Source organism: Acinonyx jubatus, chromosome D3 (assembly GCF_027475565.1).
Source record: "Acinonyx jubatus isolate Ajub_Pintada_27869175 chromosome D3, VMU_Ajub_asm_v1.0, whole genome shotgun sequence".
NCBI lineage: Eukaryota > Metazoa > Chordata > Mammalia > Carnivora > Felidae > Acinonyx > Acinonyx jubatus.
Window position 1 is genome coordinate 84,488,807 of NC_069392.1, and position 19,315 is coordinate 84,508,121.

Consider the following 19,315-nt stretch of genomic DNA (forward strand, 5'->3'; position numbering starts at 1 on the left):
CAAAATCATAGATGTTTACACGCAAATATCTCTCCACCAATGTATATGCCCTGGGCAAAATAAAAGTTTGTGAAACAAGGATCTGTATTGACAAGAGTCAGATTCCATGTAATAAATTAAGGAAAAAAAGGAAATCAGAATTAGTAATTCCTCCAATTACCGCAATTCATATCCATGATACTGATCAAAGTCTGCAAGCAGCAATTATTAGTCAATTTTCAGTTTCTAAAAATATTTTATTAAATAACTGTTAAGTAGGATTTTTACAAAGCAAATTGCACAAAAAAAGGTAAAGATGTTTATGTTCCCAAAAGTTCCTGTGCCTCTTTTTTTATCATCTTCTTGTCGGCTGCTCTTTCTCACGGAGCCAGTACAAAGGGGCAGAACGAGGACGTCTTCCGTTCTGCTCCTCATCCGGAAGGAAGGCACAGCACCCTGCAGAGACTCAGCGTGTCTCTAGCTAAGAGTTGCTACACGGAGTCTGCTTCAAGGTGGGCTCACCTGGGGCGGCCGTCAGCCTCCGGGCTCCTTCACGGTGCTCAGGAAGAATTAAGAAGCTGAACGAGGTTTTCGAGACATTTCATATAATAGGCATTTAGCGGGGTTTCTTCTGAGTTTGAGAATGCTGAAAGAGAAAAAGAAGAGTATGGAAGAGTAAGTTTATTAAACTCAGTACTACACTTAAGAGCAGCCAGAATTCATACTTATTTTTTACTTACACTTTAGCCAAAAAGCATAAACAAAAAAACAAGGTACTTCCATAATGGCTGCCATTACCTATAATACCGAATGAACGCCTTGCTCTTTTTTTTGCCCCATCCCTCCTAATGCCTAAACTCTGACATAACTCAATTATTCGGTACCTCTAGAAACTCATGGTCACAGCAAGAAACCAACCAAAAAAACTATAAACCACTTATAAAGAATCAGACTACAAAAAAATTCATTACTAACTAATTAGTAACAAAATAACTAACACAAACTAATAACTAAAAGACTCCGTACAGTACAAGGAGGACACAGTACAGTGCCTTAGCATAAAAAAGTGTTCAAAGAATAACGCTCATTGAAAACCTGTGTCACTTAAAATGAGAAACGAACTGTGAAAAGAAAACCCTGCCTCATATCATGATCACATCACAGGGCTGAGAGGATACAAGGGCAACGGGATCTATTCTCGGAAGACTGTAATTCAACTCCCCGATGTTAGATCAAAGTTTTCTGTTCAAGGTCAATTCTAATTGGGCCCAGCTCTTATCACCTAAGAACACACTGCAGCACAGCGGTAGCCACTGGCAAAGGACGTTTAGTGCAAGAAAAAGAAAAGGAGTTGGAGAAAGATCACAGACATGTTTTAAGAAATTACTGTATCTCAAACCTTCATCTATCAAAACATCTTATTATTTAAAAGGTGACGTAATGAAAAGCATGGACCAGTGTTGAAAACTGTCTTTTCGCTGTGAACTATCCAAGTATTTCACTAATCACAGAATTCACTGAATAGCTTCCAAGGTTAACTGTCATCTCTTTCATAATAAAACTTACTTTTCTTTGCTAACGAATATGCTTCATCCACTCTTCTTTTTATTGATGGGTTTTTCAAAGTTGTTTTTGCCTGGAGATAACACAGAGCAACCCATGAATCAGACTTCTTCCCACACGCCAAGGGTCAGGACACTACAGTACTAAAGCCACCACTGCTGACCGCAAGCACTGAGCAGATTATCATGAAGCACGACAATGTGGTCAGGGGATTAGACAGAAGCACATCCCCCTGGGTCTTCGCCCACATCCTTCCCTCTCTAACTCGACTCTTCTCTGCTGCTCCAAGTTCTTTGTCCCCTGCCCTGCCCTTTACCCCTTCTCTCCTAATCTCAAGTCTTAAAGGAAGACTCAGTCTTGGTTTCAATATTTCATATTCCCTCAAGCCCCAGATTTCAGATTAAAATATATCAAACGGTACCAGGTGGTCAACAAATATTTACTCAGTGACCATAAAGTGCCAAACCCCGTGCTAAGCCTTGGGGACACACGGTGAAAGCGACAGCACAGCCTTTCGCCTTGTGTGCTGTCAGCCAGCAGGGAGAGCAGGCAGCACAGACAAGGGACTATCAGCTGAGAGGGCACCATTCGGGGACGGTGTCTATGGGAATGCTGTCTGTCACTGGCCACTATTTAACGGCTAGATACCCAAGGGCACTTCTCTCAGGAACGAGATGTCTGCAATGAAAGAGAAGACCAAAGGCCAGAGAGGGCAAGTGCGAGGCTGCACCTGCTATCGCTCCCTTGCGGCCGGCCCTGTGCTGCAGCCTTCCAGGAATCGGGTCCTCTCAAAACTCAGCGGCGACACAAGCTAGACAAAGAGGAATCACACAGCTGGATAAAACTTCGTTATTTGGTTTTATTTCAGGATATATTTTTCCCAAATACGTCTTTTAACAGAAATGATCTACACTAACATTACATTAATATGCCAAATCAAGTTATACCAACAGGGAGAATTCACCCAAAAGAGACAGACAGCCTTCTGAAATGAGACATCCTGTTAATTAAATGACAATGATTTCAACTGATGGCTCACTAATTGTATAAATGCACAAGACAATAAGGTCCTTGAGTTCGTTTTGTTGTTGTTGTTGTTGTTGTTGTTTAAAATCTAGCTGATACTCCCCTGGCGCCCCTGGCTGCACTCTCAGAGGCTTGGATTTGCCCCTGGCTAGAACAATGACTTTAAAAACTGACCTTTTGATAACTGTGAATCAGAGCCCAAAGCGCAGCTGCTCCAATCCTCTGTGCATGTTGATTCTCGCTTTCCAGACAGGCAGCTAGCACACCAATGACTTTTTCTAATAATAAACACATTGGGGGAAAAAAACAAAAGTTCAGTCCCAGACATCACAATGCATTCTGATCTTGGACTAGTCAGATACTCCCTTTGCCCCCATCAGAATACACACAAAGTTGGTATCACTAGACTGTGGCAAAAACAATCTGGTGAACCATACGTGGGAGGACAACCTCACAACAAACTATCTTCATGACGGGCACAGAACAGTCATGGCAGCCTAATTCTTTTGGCCCTAATTCAACAAAGGCACGTTCATTTAAACAACAATAGTGCAGAAGTAAGTAATTATACAAAGAGTTGTATAAATGAGCTGTTCAATTATAGCTCACATTTTGGTGTGCAAGAAAACAGATTTGCTCTTATGATAAATTATACAGACCATTATACAAACATCAACAGCATGGGTTACTATATAAAACAATAATCAAGAAATACCAAATTAGTTAAGCCTTTTAAAAAAGGACTAAACATTTTAGAGAAATGCTTTTGTGTATTTATGTGTCAGAGGAAAAAGTGATTTAAAGGCATATCAACACACAAGATGTGTCCCCTTTTTGCATAGCTAGGCAGAGTGTGAAATCAAGACTTACAAGTTATCTGCAGCATACTACTCATTTTAAGGGAAGACACAGAGAAGTCCAGTCCCAAGGAGATTTGTCAGGGTGTTTCAGAAAAGTATATGAACCTATCTTATTACTAACTTTTATATATTTTATTGTATCAAATTATTTTTCCTCTAAAATCTATGTTTAAAAGCATGTTCCATTTTTAAGCTCAGAGCCTAGAGCCTGTTTCAGATTCTGTGTCTCCCTCTCTGCGCCCCCCCCCTTTCTCTCTCAAAAATAAATAAAACGTTAAAAAAATTTTTTAAAGAACGATTCTGTAACTAAAGCAACAAAAATGCTGTTTAGGTGATTCTATTTAGTTTTTATTTTTTTATTTCATTTATTTATTTTTTAAATTTTAAATCTTTTACAGAAAAAAAAAAAAGCTCCATAAAGTGAATTCTGTACCATCAAGAGACAGTGTGGAAGGTACACAGAGTGCTGAACTTTCTGCCAACCAGCCCCTACTCCTTACCACCCACCTCCTCCGCATTCCCTGGCTTCCCTGGCTTTTCCCATAACTTCCCCATAATTAGCCTATATAAATAGTTACCCGATGAAACTCATTATGTGCGGTTGTAGGTGACAGCTCGTACTCTTACGGCACATCATCCAATGAAAGGGTGATTCCCATGTGTTTCTCTGAGTATCATCAATTTTTTTTTTTTATTTTTTTTTTTAACGTTTATTTATTTTTGAGACAGAGACAGAGCATGAACGGGGGAGGGTCAGAGAGAGGGAGACACAGAATCTGAAACAGGCTCCAGGCTCTGAGCTGACAGCACAGAGCCCGAAGCGGGGCTCAAACTCACGGAGTGCGAGATCATGACCTGAGCCGAAGTCAGCCGCTTAACCGACGGAGCCACCCAGGCGCCCCTACCATCAAATGTTTTAATACAGTGTACTAAATTTAGCATATAACCCCTGATGTAAAGAAGTTTATAATAACTCCTTCTACCAGTTACTATCTCTTAAGCATTTTTTTCAAAAAATTTTTTAATGTTTATTCATTTTTTTGAGACAGAGAAAGAGGAGAGCATGAGAGTGGGGAGGGGCAGACAGAGAGGGAGACACAGAATCTGAAATTGGCTCCAGGCTGTGAGCTGTCAGCACAGAGCCCAACGTGGGGCTCGAACCCACAAACTGAGATCATGACCTCAGCTGAAGTCTGAAGCTTAACCGACTGAGCCACCCAGGCACCCCTCTTAAGCATTTTTAATAAAGTACATACATAGATCAATTAATGTGATGCCCCCACTGATGATGCAACAGGATAAATTTTTAAAAATACATTTCATTGTGAAATATAACACGATTACAAAAAAGGCACATTAAAATAGATATGAAGTGAGCACCTACATACACATATAAATAACCCCAAGAGAAAAGATAACAGTAAAATGTAGCTAGATAAGTAGGAAATGAGTTTTACTTACTACTTTTCTTCTTAGTATAATTGATTTAATTACATATTTAGGGATGCCATCTTTATAGTTTTCAGAGCATAGGACTTTCACCTCCTTGGTTTTTATTCCTAGGTATTCTTTTTTGGCACAACTGTAAGTGGGCTTGTTTTCTTAGTGTCTCTTTCTGTTACTTCATTATTAGTGTATAGAAACACAACAGTTTCTGTATATTGATTTTGTATCCTGCGACCTTACTGAATTCATTTATCAGTTCCAGTAGTCTTTTTGATGGTCTTTTCTATATATATCATAATGTCAACTGCAAAGAGTGACACTTTCACTTCCTTTCCCATCTGTACGCTTTTTCTTTTTCTTGTCTGTGGCTAGGAATTCTAGTGCTATGTTGAATAAAAGTGGTAGAGAGGGCACATCCTTGTCTTGTTCCTAATCTTAGGGGAAAAGCTCTGTTTTTCACCACTGTGCATGATGTTATCTGTGGGTTCTTCATATATGGCCTTTATCATATTGAAGTACGTTCCCTGTAAACCTACTTTGTTGAAGGTTTTTATCATGAATGGATGTTATACTTTGTCAAATACTTTTTCTTCATCTATTGAAATGACTGTAAGGCATTTATCCTTTCTTTTACTGCTGTGATATCACACTGATTGATTTGCACATACTGAATCATAGTTGACACATGGGAATGGAATGAATCCTACTTTATCTTGGTGAATGATTTTTTTTAACGTGTTCTTGGATTTGGTTTGCTAATACTATGTTGAGGATTTTTGCATCTATGTTCATCAAAGATACTGGCCTATAGTTCTCTTTATTTGTAGTATCTTTATCTGGTTTGGGTATCAAGGTAATGCTGGCCTCAGAGAATAGTTTGAGAATAGGTATAACTCTTATTTAAATGTTTGGTAGAATAGGTATAACTCTTATTTAAATGTTTGGTAGAATTCACCTTTGAAGCCATCTGGTCCTGGATTATTGTTTACTGGGAGTTCTTAATAACTCATTCAGTTTCATTACTGGTAATCAGTCTGTTCAAACTTTCTATTTCTAACTGATTCAGTTGGGGGAGGTTCTATGTTGCTAAGAATCTGTCCATTTCTTCCAGGTTGTCCAATCTGTTGCCATATAATGTTTCATAATATTAAAATTCTTTGTATTTCTGTGGTATCAGTTGTTATTAATCCTATTTTTGATTCTATTTGAATCCCTCTTTCATTTTTTTTTTTTTTTTTTTTAATGAATTTGGCTAAAGGTTTAGCACATTTGTGCTGATCTTTTCAAAGAATCAGCTCCTGGACTTCATTGTTCGGTTCTATTGCTGTTTTGGTTTCTATTTCATTGATTTCTGCTCTGGTCTCTATTACTTCCTTCCTACTACTGGTTTGGGGTTTTGTTTGTTCTTTTTCTAGCTCCTTTAGCTATAAGGTTAGGTTGTTTACATGAGATTTTTCTTGAGGTAGGCCTGCATTGCTCTAATCGTCCCTTTTAGAACAGCTTTCGCTGCATCCCAAAGATTTTGGACTGTGGTGTTTTCATTTTCATATGTCTCCATGTATTTTTTGCTTTCCTCTTTGATCTCCTGGTTGATCCAGTCATTGTTTAGTAGCACATGATTTACCTTCCATGTAAATCTCCAGAGTTTTCCTTGTGGCTGATTTCTAGTTTAATAGTGCTGTGGTCAAAAATGATGTATAGTAGGACTTCAAACTTTCTGAATTTGTTAAGACTTGTTCTGTGGCCTGATATAGGATTTGTTCTGGAGAATGTTCCACGGACACTTGAGAAGAATGTATATTCTGCTGTTTTAGGATGGAATGTTCTGAATATACCTGTTAGATCCATCTGATCTGCTGTGTCATTCAGAGCCACTGTCTGCTTGTTGAAGTTCTGTTCGGATGATCTGTCCATTCATGTAAGTGGGGTGTTAAGGTCCCCTACTACAACTGTGTTACTATCGATTATTTCCTTATGTTTGTTAGTAGGTGCTTTATGTATTTGGATGCTCCCATGTTGGGTACATAAATATTTATAGAATTTGTTTGGCTATTATTTCAAATCTTTCAATTTTTCACTTTCCTATCGCCTGCAAACACTCCCAAGTTTGTCACTTATTTTTCTAAATATGGTATAACTAAATTTATCTTTAAATCTGTGTTTTATAATTATAATATCTGAAGCCTAGGCAGATAAGTTGGTATATTTCTCCCTGCTGGTTCTTCCTCATGTTGCCATGTTTCCCGATGGGATTGGTCACATTTAACTGTATACTAGTTAATACTTCTGAAAAATTAGCTGTGGAGGTTCTCTGAGGCTTAGTGTGCACTTGTCCTCCATCCATCAGAGTGGCAGATTGCTTCTGCTAAGCACCCAGAAGCACTGTCGATCAAGGTTCGGCTCAGACCAGGTCACAGGCCACTCAGTCTATGCATCTGTGGGGTGCAGAGCTGTGGGGAGCAGTCTGTGGTGCCCATTCTCACACTTGTTCTTCTTTTCTTTATAATCACCTGGATGTGGGTTGGGGGACCAATTTAATTTTGATTCGTCTTTCTCTTAAGAGGCTAGGTCTTTGGGGTTTACACAATACAGCCAAGATGGCCCCAAACTCCCCCTGTCGTGGATACTCTCAACTGTATTTCCCTGACTCCTTGGCATGCCTGAACAAAAGCCAAGCATACAATGTTGGCAAATGTCCTCGAGACAAAAAATGCACATTTCATGTATATATTTTGTGTCTCTGGAGGCACAGACTTTCAATCAAAATGGGCCTGGGAGTTTCCCACTATCTTTTCAGTTCTTCGATTTTAAGGTAAATTTTGATATATTTTATCTAGCATATTTTTGTTGTTTTCAGAGCAGACCTTGCCTGACATTTATAGAAACAAGGAATACTCTGGCTCTATTTTTCCAAGCCTCACAACCTACTCTATTCCTGACCATCAAAACCAGAGGTTTGGGCACTAATTATCAGAATTATGCAGTCTTACATGGTAGATTTTTAAGCTAGGTGCCTCTGCTAAGCCCTCCCTCTGGATCCCCAAGTGGAAAAGGCCTGTGACATGCCTCCAAAGATCCATACAAAAACTGCACAGTTGCTGCCTCTTATCCCTGCCTTGGAGGCCCCGATCTCATGTCTGTGGGGCTGAGGAAGCTCCTTCTTACCAAAAGTTTGCCCATGTGCTTTAAGCTAAGGAAGAAGAGAGAGCATCACTGTTACAAAGAAAAGCTAAAAATAAATCCAGAGGGGAAATGCAGACTTCTCCTTGAGTTCCCTTAAGCTGTCCTTTTTCCAACTCTCTTAGTAAGAAAATTGCAGTGAGTAGTCCCCAAAGAAAAAACTTCCTGAGAAAGAAAAACTAACAGATGAGAGCAGGCATGGGAAAAGATCCCTCACGTAGCTACCTCACTGCCCTATGTGGCAGGGCCTATCATTATCCCTCTCTACCAAACAAAGGGCTGAGGCACAAGCCCACGGTGGCCAGCACAGCATCCGTAGAGGAGTTATGGAAAAGCAGAGCTCAGATCCACAGTTCATCTCACTACGTTAAAAGCTGACTGAGCTTCTAAAATCTTTCCCTATATTTCCAGCTATCCAATAATTATCAGAAAAAGAGAAGCACCAGCACACACGGGAGAACATAAGCAGAATCACTGACACTCACTTAGAAACTCCACATGTCACAGGAAAACACCTCTAAGAAAACACTAAGTACAGAACATGAGAGGAAAACACAATTAGCCCATCTGGAGCAGCCACTACGCTCCATAAATGGTTCCAGGCACTTCATGTGTGTTTATAAACTGATTTCTAGAGCTCGCCTCTTTTTATTTCCCCCAAACAATGCGATGCCTCCTTATAAAACTCCCTCCCTATAAACGTCACACTCTACTCACAGAAACAGCACATGGCTGCAGAAACAGACCTTTCCATTTCCCTCTTTCTGTTTCAAAATTATTCTAAATCCTTACCTCCACCTGTCCTACATCTCAGAGAATCGGGTCTCTGTAAGGCTAATTTCACCATTTGGTCTTGGATCCTGAACTCTCCTGCCTATTCAAGAGCTCTCTCAATCACTGAATATTCACTGAATGCTCACCAGTGACAGGCACAATTCTAGATGCCAAGTGAAGAAAAAAGACAGAAACCTCTTGACCTCCTAGGAGCTAATGTTCTAGTGTGGGCAGACTAGGAATGAACAGATATATGCCAAAAACATATAGTATCTCACCTGGTGGTAATGTCAACAGGGAGGGAGAGGAGAGAGTGAGAGAGAGAGAAGGACGGGAGGCAGGAAGAAGGATGTGGGGGTTATCACGTTGGCCGGTTGGTCTGAAGAGGCTTCACTGACACCGCAGCATCTGCTCAAAGACCCAGGGGAGCCAGGAGAACAGAGATGGGAGAAGTCAGGGTGAGGCCAGAGAGCGCCCATGCCAGGCTCCTCCTCCCTACCACCTCCAGGATCCAGTGCAGCCACCAACAGCAAGACTCGGTAACCCCGGGAAGACTCCTGGCAGCCACTGGAGGGCTGGAGCCATGTCTGGTTCATCCCTGAGGACAGGGGTCACACCTGATTCGTTCCAACGGCCTCTGCCTCCCACACTGCCTTGAACACAGTGGCGCTTAATAAATAGTTGGCAGATTACTTATAAAACATTTTGTGTTTTACTCTAAATGGAATACTGTAGGAATGACCACATGTATAAATGGGTGTGTGTGTGTGTGTGTGTGTGTGTGTGTGTGTGTGTGTGTGACGTGAATACTCACCATTAGCCAGGATCTTGGGCTTATTGGCAGGACTGAAGCAAATATTATGAAAAATAAGGAGAGGTATACACGGGCTGCTCTTATGCTTGTATTTGCTCATCTCTGTAAGCAAGTCCAAACAGCCATCCAGCCTCAGGATCATTTGTTGGCCATCTTCTCCAAGTGAGATATTCAAGAGTAACTTCAACCAAAGAATGGTCAGATTACTGAGATGTTTATTTCCTCCTTTTGGCAATGTTAGAGACAGAAAGTTCTGTAAGAAGTTACTCTGTGGATAAACAGAGAGAATATTATTTTCTTCTTGACTCTTTTCATTATTTTCTTTGTCCCTTGGAGACCAATTAACTAGCCTTCTGCTCTTCTTTTCCCAACTTTAATTTCTCCTTCCTCCTAACAACTTCCAAATACTCCCATCTAAACTGTTTCCAGGTATAAGTGAAAAAATTAAGGAAAACAAAATAGTGCTCAAATTTTTAATTCTTACTAATTCTTTCCTGACGATGGATAAACTAACTACATATAGTCAACTCTTAATTATTTAGGATGGATAATTCCAGTTGGGGATTATTTCAGGCCTCCTGAGTTCTCTCTCTCTGCCTGCCTTCTGGCAATTTTGCTACTCATTAAAAACTATCCTATGGGGAGGAAAAAGAAAACAAAACCCAAGTCAGTCTTGGATACCAGTTAACAACTCTAGTAGTACTGAGCAGACCAGAATCTTTATAGCTACAAGTGTGCTTAAAAATAAAAAAAAAAAAATCTGGGGGAGCCTAGTTGGCTCAGCAGGTTAAGCATCCAGCTCTTGATTTCAGCTCAGGTTATGATCTCATACTTCATGGGATTGAGCCCCATGTGCACTCTGCACTGACAGTGCAGAGCCTGCTTGGGATTCTCTCTCTCTCCCTCTCTCTCTGCTCCCCCCTCGCTTGCATGCTCTTTCTTTGTCTCTTAAAATAAACAAACAAACAAACATTAAAAAAATTTTTAAAGCGCAACTGAGCGTCCAACTCTTAATGTCGACTCAGGTCATAATCCCAGGGTCGTGGGATCAAGCCCTCCATCGGGCTCCACACTGACCATGGAGCCTGCTTGACATTCATTCCCTCCCTCCCTCCCTTCCTCTCTCTCTCTCTCTCCCTCTGCCTTGCCCCCTGCTCACACTCTCTAAAAAGTACAATAAAATAAAATAATCTACATGGATATCATATATTCACTTTACCCCCACTGCTTATCATTACAGATGATTTCTCATGGCTACATGCCACCCTAGTAAACTTATAGAGGGGTATCAAAAATATCAGTTGGATATTTTGACCGGAGAACAGAAGTGTGATCACTTAACTTTCTTAACTGCCCGGAATACCAGGCTATCTCTCATCTCCCTCCTGCTTAATAATCTATTCTGGCCTATTCCTGGGTTCTTCTGCACCTAAATCAAGATGTTGGCTTGAATCTATTAAACACATTTAATACTGTTACATAAAAGGACTCTGAGTCTAAAAATGAAAGGATATAGAAATGCTGACTCACTATATTGTGCACCTGAAACTAATATTATTAATTGTGTATGTTAACCAACTGGAATTTAGTAAAAACTTACAAAAAAAAAATAAATGAAATTAGCTACAGAAATATTAACAACATTACCCAAGCAACAAGTAAACTGTGAAACCACATGCCCACTTTGCACTGCACTGTCACTCACACCTACTTCTCATTGCTCAGTCCAAATTGACGCCTTCTAGATTTATCCCTTGCCTTTCCTGTTCAGCTACATTCTACCATGATATTGGAGATCTGGAGTAGACACTAGTGATAAAACATATGGCAGTGCTTTCAAGTATAAACATACTATGGGCATTCCTTCCCTTTGCTGGAGCTAAAGATGCTTTTAGACAATTTCCTATACCATGTGGAATGTAGAGAAACATGGTGGAGAGAAACCAGACACTTTAGAGTCTTGTTGTACAAAAGTGCTGGTTACGTCTTCTAATGCCCATAGCAGGGTAACGGACAGGTAGAACTGTTAAATACCCAGGGCTCTTTTAACAGAGGAGCAGAGGAAGGCTCGGGGGTTTCCTAACTAGAGCAGAGGAAAAACAACTTGACTGAGCTGCACCTGAAACAGAGTCACATGAAATATATATCAATATATGCTTGAGTACAGGAACAGGGTCATGCATTGAGAGTGGAGGACACCTTAGAGATCGTGTTGTTTAACCCAGTAAGTTTTCAAATGAAGCAACCGAAGCTTAAAGAGAGAAGGTCTCCTGCTCAAAGTCACATGTCAAACCCGAGACTGACAACTTGTTCGGGAGCTCCTGTTCTACTCCACCCGTGTGCTCCAGAGGGGAGCGGGGGAAAGCACTGCCCCCGGCCCATGCTCTCACACGTGTAGGGACGGGGCTACAGACATCCAGTGCAGCGTGATGTGTATATCCACCTGTGGTTCTGGTGGGATAGTGGGTCCCTGATTGCACCTTTTGCCAATTTATACAGTGTGAGCCCTCCCACCATGGCTGATTTCAAGATAGCACCGTGATGTCAACTGGGTCACAGAATTCCTGAAAATCAGCAATGATACTCATGAGTCAGCCTGCGTTAGCTCCAACACACCACTGAAAAGACTGTTCCTTAGTAAAACTGCTATTTATTTGGAGGTTGCAGTCAATGTGGGTTTTTTCTGGAGGGGGTGGGGGTGGGGGGCTGACACAGGAGAGGAAACGGAGATTCAATTCTCATGAATACTGTCAACTTTCATAATTTGTCTTGGCCTCCGTATAAAGGGAACAAAAACACTCAAAGTACTACTCGTAAATAATAGACATGATCATATTCACAATGTACAGGATCTTCCAAATTAGGGATTCTGGTCATACATATCTAAATATAATCTCACTGAACATGGGTATTACAATTTGTTTAACTCATTCAATCCCTTGCAAAGTACCCTAGGTTAAAAATCAGTGATAAGAAGTCAAGTTTTGGCACTGGAGTCCCAGAGGACTGATAACAGCGGTCTAAGCAGGGCAAGATGGCTGTCATTTCACACGTTGTTCTGACTATGTAAACTGAACTGAGATCGCTACTGTTCCATTTGGTCTATGTAAAGACTGGACATGACTTGTATAATCTCAAATAAATGTAAGACAGCTGTCTTTCTAATTCTAAACCCCTCATTTTTGAGAGAGGTAAAATATGATCCAAAAGTAAGAAGATAAACTGAAAGGAAGTGTAATGATCATCCTCTAGCCTGTCCTCTCCATGTGTCATCTATCAATTGGCTTTAAACATAGTGAACCCCTTAATCCTTTCACAGTCTTTTAAAACACAATGTCTTGAAATCATAATAATTTAATCCTAGAAACTGAGTTCTAGATTTTTCATAAATGTTCTTGATTAGAAGGATTATTCTACTCTTTTTTAAGATATGAAGGACAAATTAAGTACTTACTTTCTGAATTACTCCTTTACAGTCATGAGACAAGGCCAGGTTCGAAAGAAACATAAAAACCATGTGCTGAACTGCAGTGTTCTCAAGAGGCATCTGGGAAGCCAACTTCAGGATACACCCCATCAGAGAGGTGCCAGGCGCTCCTCTATAGGCAGCTTGAACTGCATACGGCCCACAACTTGACCAACAAAGCGAACTGCAACCTTAAAAAACATAGCCTATCATAGCGTCCGTCCTCTTAGTTTCACTATTCAGTTAAAAAACCTGGGCATCTGGATGGCTCAGTCATTCAAGCGTCTGACTCTTGATTTTGGCTCAGGTCATGATCTCACGGTTCATGAGTTTGAGCCCCGGGTCAGGTTCCACACTAACAGCATGAAGCCTGCTTGGGATTCTCTCTCTCCCCTCTCTCTGTGCCCTTCCCCTGCTTGCACGCATGCACTCTCACTAACAAAATAAATAAATAAACTTAAAAAGAAAACAAAAAGAAAAACCTAAGTAGTGAAGCATATCTGCCTACTCAATGACTTATCCACTAACCTATGAACTGCAAATCAGCAGGGAAGGCTAGTGTTGACATCTACATACAGCCTGATGGATTTGCTGTCCTCACTGAGGGTCTAATGATCTAAATTTTTTTTAACGTTTATCCATTTTTGAGAGAGAGAGAGAGCATGAGCAGGGGAGGGGCAGAGAGAGAGGGAGACACAGAATCCAAAGCAGGCTCTGGGCTCCAAGCTGTCAGTACAGAGGCCGATGCAGGGCTCAAACCTACAGACTGTGAGCTCATGACCTGATCCAAAGTCAGACACTCAACCGACCGAGCCACCCCGGCACCCCTCAAAAAGGCATTTTAAAACACTAGGTTTATTTTTTCTTAATGTTTGTTTGTTTGTTTTGAGAGAGGGAGAGAGAGAGACAGACAGAGACAGAGAAAAGAGGGAATCCCAACCAGGCTTTGTACTGTCAGCGCAGAGCCCGACGCAGGGCTTGATCCAACGAACTGTGAGATCATGACCTGAGTCAAAATCAAGAGTCAGACGCACAACCAACTGAGCCACCCAGGTGTGCCTAGATTCATTTTTTAAGAATAAATATGCATAAGAGGTTTTTAAATAGTTCCTTAAAAATACATCTAAATAAAGACCTGTGCAGAAGAAGAGAATTTTAGAAATGGGGGTAAGCTGGTCCAATGCCTTCATTTTACACAAGAAAAAAGAAAAGGAGGGATGCGATAATCCTGGGGTGTGTCCACAGGACGTTTGGTACCAGCCATGTATGCTAGATAAAGGCTCAGAGAAGCCAGTGGCTAGTTGAGAAACACACAGCTCACAAGCAGCAAGAGCCAGAAGCGTCAAGTGGTTTTCCAGAATCTAGTGTTCTCTCAGTAAATTAAACAACCGTATGGGATTTATCAAGGGAGGAAACCAACCATATACGAATTAGAAATTCATTTTACTGCATTGTAACATAAATCTAAGTGTAATTAAGTTATGACAGTCCATGCAAGGAGGCTAGCTTAAGTATCACTAGATGAGAATCAAATACATTCTGCAAAGTCAAGTCATAAAAGGCAAGTAAACACAAATAAATATAGTGGTCTTGCCTGTATTCACACCAAATCGCAGTATCCAAATAGCAAGGTTTCCACTAGATCCACTAAATGACGGAGTTTTGCTTGAAAACAAACTAGATAGGAAAATAAAAAGTTTCTTCTCCCATTTAGTAACCTAACCACAATCTCATATTTACAACAATTTTAAGTAAAAAGTGACATATAGTTTCAAAAGATTTAAAATGTTTCTTTTACTCAATATTTAGCAATCGTTTTTTTTTTTCCCTCCTTACTTCCCTAAGCCCTAAACTAAGTAGGGAAGGTGGGTGGAGAAGGAGAAGGTGCCCACACGGCACAGGAGACAGCTCTGCTGCACGGGCCGAGCCACCAGCAGTGGTGGCTGAGGGACTCAGCGAGAGGAGACTGTCCAAGCAGAAGTGCGGACGAGGAAGTTGGAGGCAGAGCGAAAACAAAACCACCTGTGCTGCCGTGCACTCCATGCCCCACAATGAAAGTTCAGGAGTTACGAACTTGAAGGTCTGCTGATGTCACGGGGCCCTGCTGGCCAGAGGCCCACGTCCCACTGTCAAGGAGTAAACTACCGTAAGCACATGGGAGTGAGCAGATGGACTCTGAGCTGTTTTGAGTTCCCGTCCTTTCTCTGTGCATCTTTTGACAACTGAAGAACCAGCTGCTGAGCTGCTGGATGGTGGCTGGAAGACAGCACACACACGTAGTGACTGGACCCCAAGGGCATGACCCTGACTTTCCAAGGGGACGTGACTGCTGCCAGCAGTCCTACTCCACCTCCCGGGCAGGCCTGCTTTCCCTCAGCTCGAATGGCTAACTTCATGCTTTCTCCTCTCCATCTCCTTTTCCATCACCTCCACGCTTGCCTTCACTCACTCTTAGCTGTCGGCCTCTAACATTGCACGGCCCTCAGCAGCTTCTCAGTAAGACATGTGTTGTGGGAGTGACAAGAGGTGTCCCAATGGCATCAGCTATTACGAGGCCAACTGTGTCTAGAGTCGCCTTTCATCACACCAGCTCCTACTCTAGAGTCCATGAAAGTTTTAACCTTTATCTGGTTCTTAAGGTCTTACATCGTTAATTTTCACTCTCTCGATTTCCCTAGGAAATTCAATTTCCCACTGCCATATAACCAGGTCGGTTTCTCCCTCTCTATTCCCTGGGCTGCCTAAGGAGTCCTCCTGGCTGCACAAACACATACTAAAGTATCTTGTAACACCCATAAGAAAGTTTCCCTCTCACCAACATGCCCTCTGTAAGCAGGAGAAACACTTCAAACTGTGTATTTGTTTTTCAGTTCATTTTCACAGCATTACATAAAATTAGTATTTTAGTTTATTACTGAAAGGCAGAATTGGGATCTATTTACCATTTGGAAAATTTGCGGTGTAGACACAAAGTAGCTGCAGGGCAATTTGCATCAACGAATCATCCATCAAAAGCCAAGGCCAGAGTGAGTGCAGGACAGGGACCAGATGAGCTTCAAGAGCTGCTTCCTATTGTGAGAAAGAAATACAGGCAGTATTAGTGTGCACATATGAAAATACAAAATTAAAATCAAATAAAAAAAAAAAACCTGTTACCAATATATAAGGAGACAAAAACTGAATTTATCTTTGTTCCGGTTAGGGCAAGCTGGCACAAGAATCCTGCAGACAGATTTAGCACCTTGCCCAGGACTGCCCTGACCATGAGCCTGACCAGTCTCAGGAAGTGCCTTTAACACTGGGGTGACCACAATATACAACTTAGCTAAGAAATGTTAGAAACCAACAAGCAAAAAAACACCAAAACAGCTCCTAAACATGTAAATTAAACAGGACAATGATATCTCACTACATTGAATAAACTCTCATAAGTACTCTAAAATGATTAAGAAACGGGATTTCCTGGTTAAGAAAACACTCTGATCAGTTCTGAGTTCTCCCCTCCACCTTCTCTCTCCTCTGTGTTTATGTGTGTGTGTATACGTTGGTAAGTGTGGACACATCAGAAGTAGAGTACTATTTATAAATAATTGGAATATAGTAAAAGCCAAAATACTATGTCAATCAACAAATTCTTATGTAATTCATAGTCTTTATTACAAAGATCAGTTACCCCTAGGACGGTATTATGTATAAAATCTATTTGCAGTGGGGCGCTGGAGTGGCTCAGTCTGTTAGGCGTCCAACTCCGGCCCGGGTCATAATCTCACGGTTGGTGAGTTCCAGCCCCGCATCGGGCTCTGTGCTGACAGCTTGGAGCCTGGAGCTGCTTCAGATTCTGTCTCCATCTCTCTCTGCCCCTCCTCTACTCGTGTTCTCTCTCTCTCTCAAAAATAAATATAATTTAAAAAAAATCTGTCTGCAGTAATGAGCAATTTTTTAAATGAACAGGAATTACTAGGCAATTCATAGACCTTATGTGCACACATGTAGGTATTTATATTAAATACACACACCCTATACAATTTTATGCAGCATCAATGGCAGAAGAGAGTGGGAAGTTATTACCAGTGTTCAACCCTCTCCATAAGCTTTGAAGTCATTCCCAGTGTAGTTATTCACCCCACTCTTCATAAGCTTGGAACACAGCCCCACGATTATGAAGACAGAAATAAGCTCTGTCTGTATAAGCTCCGTCTCTACCATTCTGTCCACCTAGTTTATCTGTATATTCATCTACTCATCCTCCCTGCCCGGAAGTGCGGAGTAGGTGTTCCCTTGCTGGTGGTCAGGAAGTCCATCTGTCTTCTGAAACACAGCCTCCCCACCTCCTCAGGGACCTTCATCCATCAGTCAGTCCTCTTCTTCCTGTCTCTTTAACAACTAGTCCCCAGTTTGCTCACTTCTGTTTATATTCAAGCAGTTTACATGTTAGGAGAAACAAACAGTCTAGACTAACTTCCTTTAACGCTGTATGTCCTAAATTATTAATGCTGCTTTTCAAGACCAAGGTTCTTATTGCTTTCACTTCCCATCTCTTATTTAATCTTCAGCTTAGTTCAATTTATTTTCTGTCCTGACAGTGCTACCAAGACCACCCTCAGCACTGTGGCATCTATTAAAGATGTACTCTTAATTCATTTCCATGTAGCCTCTCTGTCCTGGAACATCTCCAAATGCTCTCCAGCACTCCCATCCCAGTTGTTTTCCATGTTTAGTTTCTACAGATATGACCTAGGCTTTTGTATATACTCTCTTGGGAAATTTCAACAGTTTACACTGGTAACTCCTAATATCCCCCACCTATATCCTGCTCAGAGCCCCAGACCCTTGTAATCTACTGATTACCAGCCATTTTCCACCTGGATGTCCCAAAGACCCTTTATATTAACATGTGTGAACCTGAACATTACAATCGCTCATGCCTACAGTCTGCTCTATTATGCGCACTTGCATTAAAGTAGAGCCTGGAAATCACTCTATATTTCTCTTTCCTCTTCAGTGTCTCCCCACCCTCCTTCCCTTCTGCATCGGCCCCAATTCGGGGCTCATCACCTCCTGTCTGACTACTACAGTCTCCGACCTCTAACCTTCCCCACAGTTCATTTACCTTCCAGCCACCATGATCTTCCCAGTATGGAAACCCCAAATGTCCCACGTATACAGACAATGGGGTGAGGCAGCCATGGGTGACTTGGTGAATTCCCAAAGCATACCCAACGGTTAGTACTGAGAGCATGTGATACTCCTCAGGAAGTTGGAACAGGAAAAGAAATTAAGAATCTTTACCCCACAGGACTGTATTTATACTCAAAGAGCAATCTATATGCTCTTTTTTGGATTTATTCCTTATTAAACAACTTGGAAATGTAAAAATGCTTTGAGTTATTGAGAGATTACACTTTTCATAGATGGCTAATGTGATACACATGTGAACACTGTATTTCAGTACCCAGCTAGTACCTCATAAATCTATATAAGCAGAGCTGACCTGGAAGGGGTTCCAGAGTATTACCAGGGTAAGGTGTCACGGATTAATATCAACTACATCCAGCTGCAAGCACATTATTTAGCATAATGGATCACAAATTTAGTAAATGACACCTCCATTTTGAGTAAAGAGTTCATATATTGAGAATTTTAGTGAAATGTATAAACAATTCTCAAGTTGTTCTGAAATGTAAATTGCTAGCAATGTGTCTTTAACAAATTAACACAGCTTAAAGAATATGTTCAAAATATTCTTTTTCCAGATAAGTTTTTTCTAGTTTTATCACAAGTAAAAGCAAAAAAGAACGTTTTTTAAAAAATGAAACTCCTGTAATTTACCTTTCTCTTATTCATTTCCCACAGTATTTCTCTGTGAAAACCAGTGTTGTATCACTATGACAAAGCAAATCAAAGCACCCAAGACACCATAACCTGCCTAACAGTTCCTACCGTGGTGTTCTAAGTGACAGCACCAATGCTCACAGACACAGCAGCACATCTCGATGGTTCCCAGACAGAGGGGTGGAGTCACTGGGCACAAGAAGCCAGAAGGGCTGGCCGTGAAGCTCCCCCAGGTGAACAGGGCCGGGCCCAGCAACAGCAGTATTTTCTACCCAAACGAGAGACACACTTTTCCTCTTTCCTTATGGATACAGACACCTCCACTTATTTCCTGGAGAGCTGCCTGACAACTGTCTTTGAAAGAACTCTGCCTTG

At 41.2% G+C, this 19,315-nt stretch overlaps 1 protein-coding gene across 4 annotated transcripts in view; it reads right to left on the reverse strand.

Moving 5' to 3' along the window:
* Positions 1–215: 215 nt before the first annotated feature.
* RTTN (rotatin) overlaps positions 216–19,315 on the reverse strand; it is a 160,501-nt gene continuing 141,401 nt past the window's right edge. For 2 of the 4 annotated variants that reach the window (XM_027069160.2, XM_053206003.1), the window contains 6 exons: positions 16,051–16,177; positions 13,097–13,299; positions 9,643–9,910; positions 2,743–2,846; positions 1,546–1,615; positions 216–625 (listed from right to left, as the gene is read on the reverse strand). In XM_027069160.2, coding sequence (XP_026924961.1) covers positions 540–625; positions 1,546–1,615; positions 2,743–2,846; positions 9,643–9,910; positions 13,097–13,299; positions 16,051–16,177 — 858 coding nt within the window. In that variant the 3' untranslated portion in view covers positions 216–539. Of the gene's footprint in view, positions 626–1,545; positions 1,616–2,742; positions 2,847–9,642; positions 9,911–13,096; positions 13,315–16,050; positions 16,178–19,315 lie in introns of those variants that run through there. The other 2 variants (XM_053206000.1, XM_053206002.1) reach the window with 2 other exon arrangements.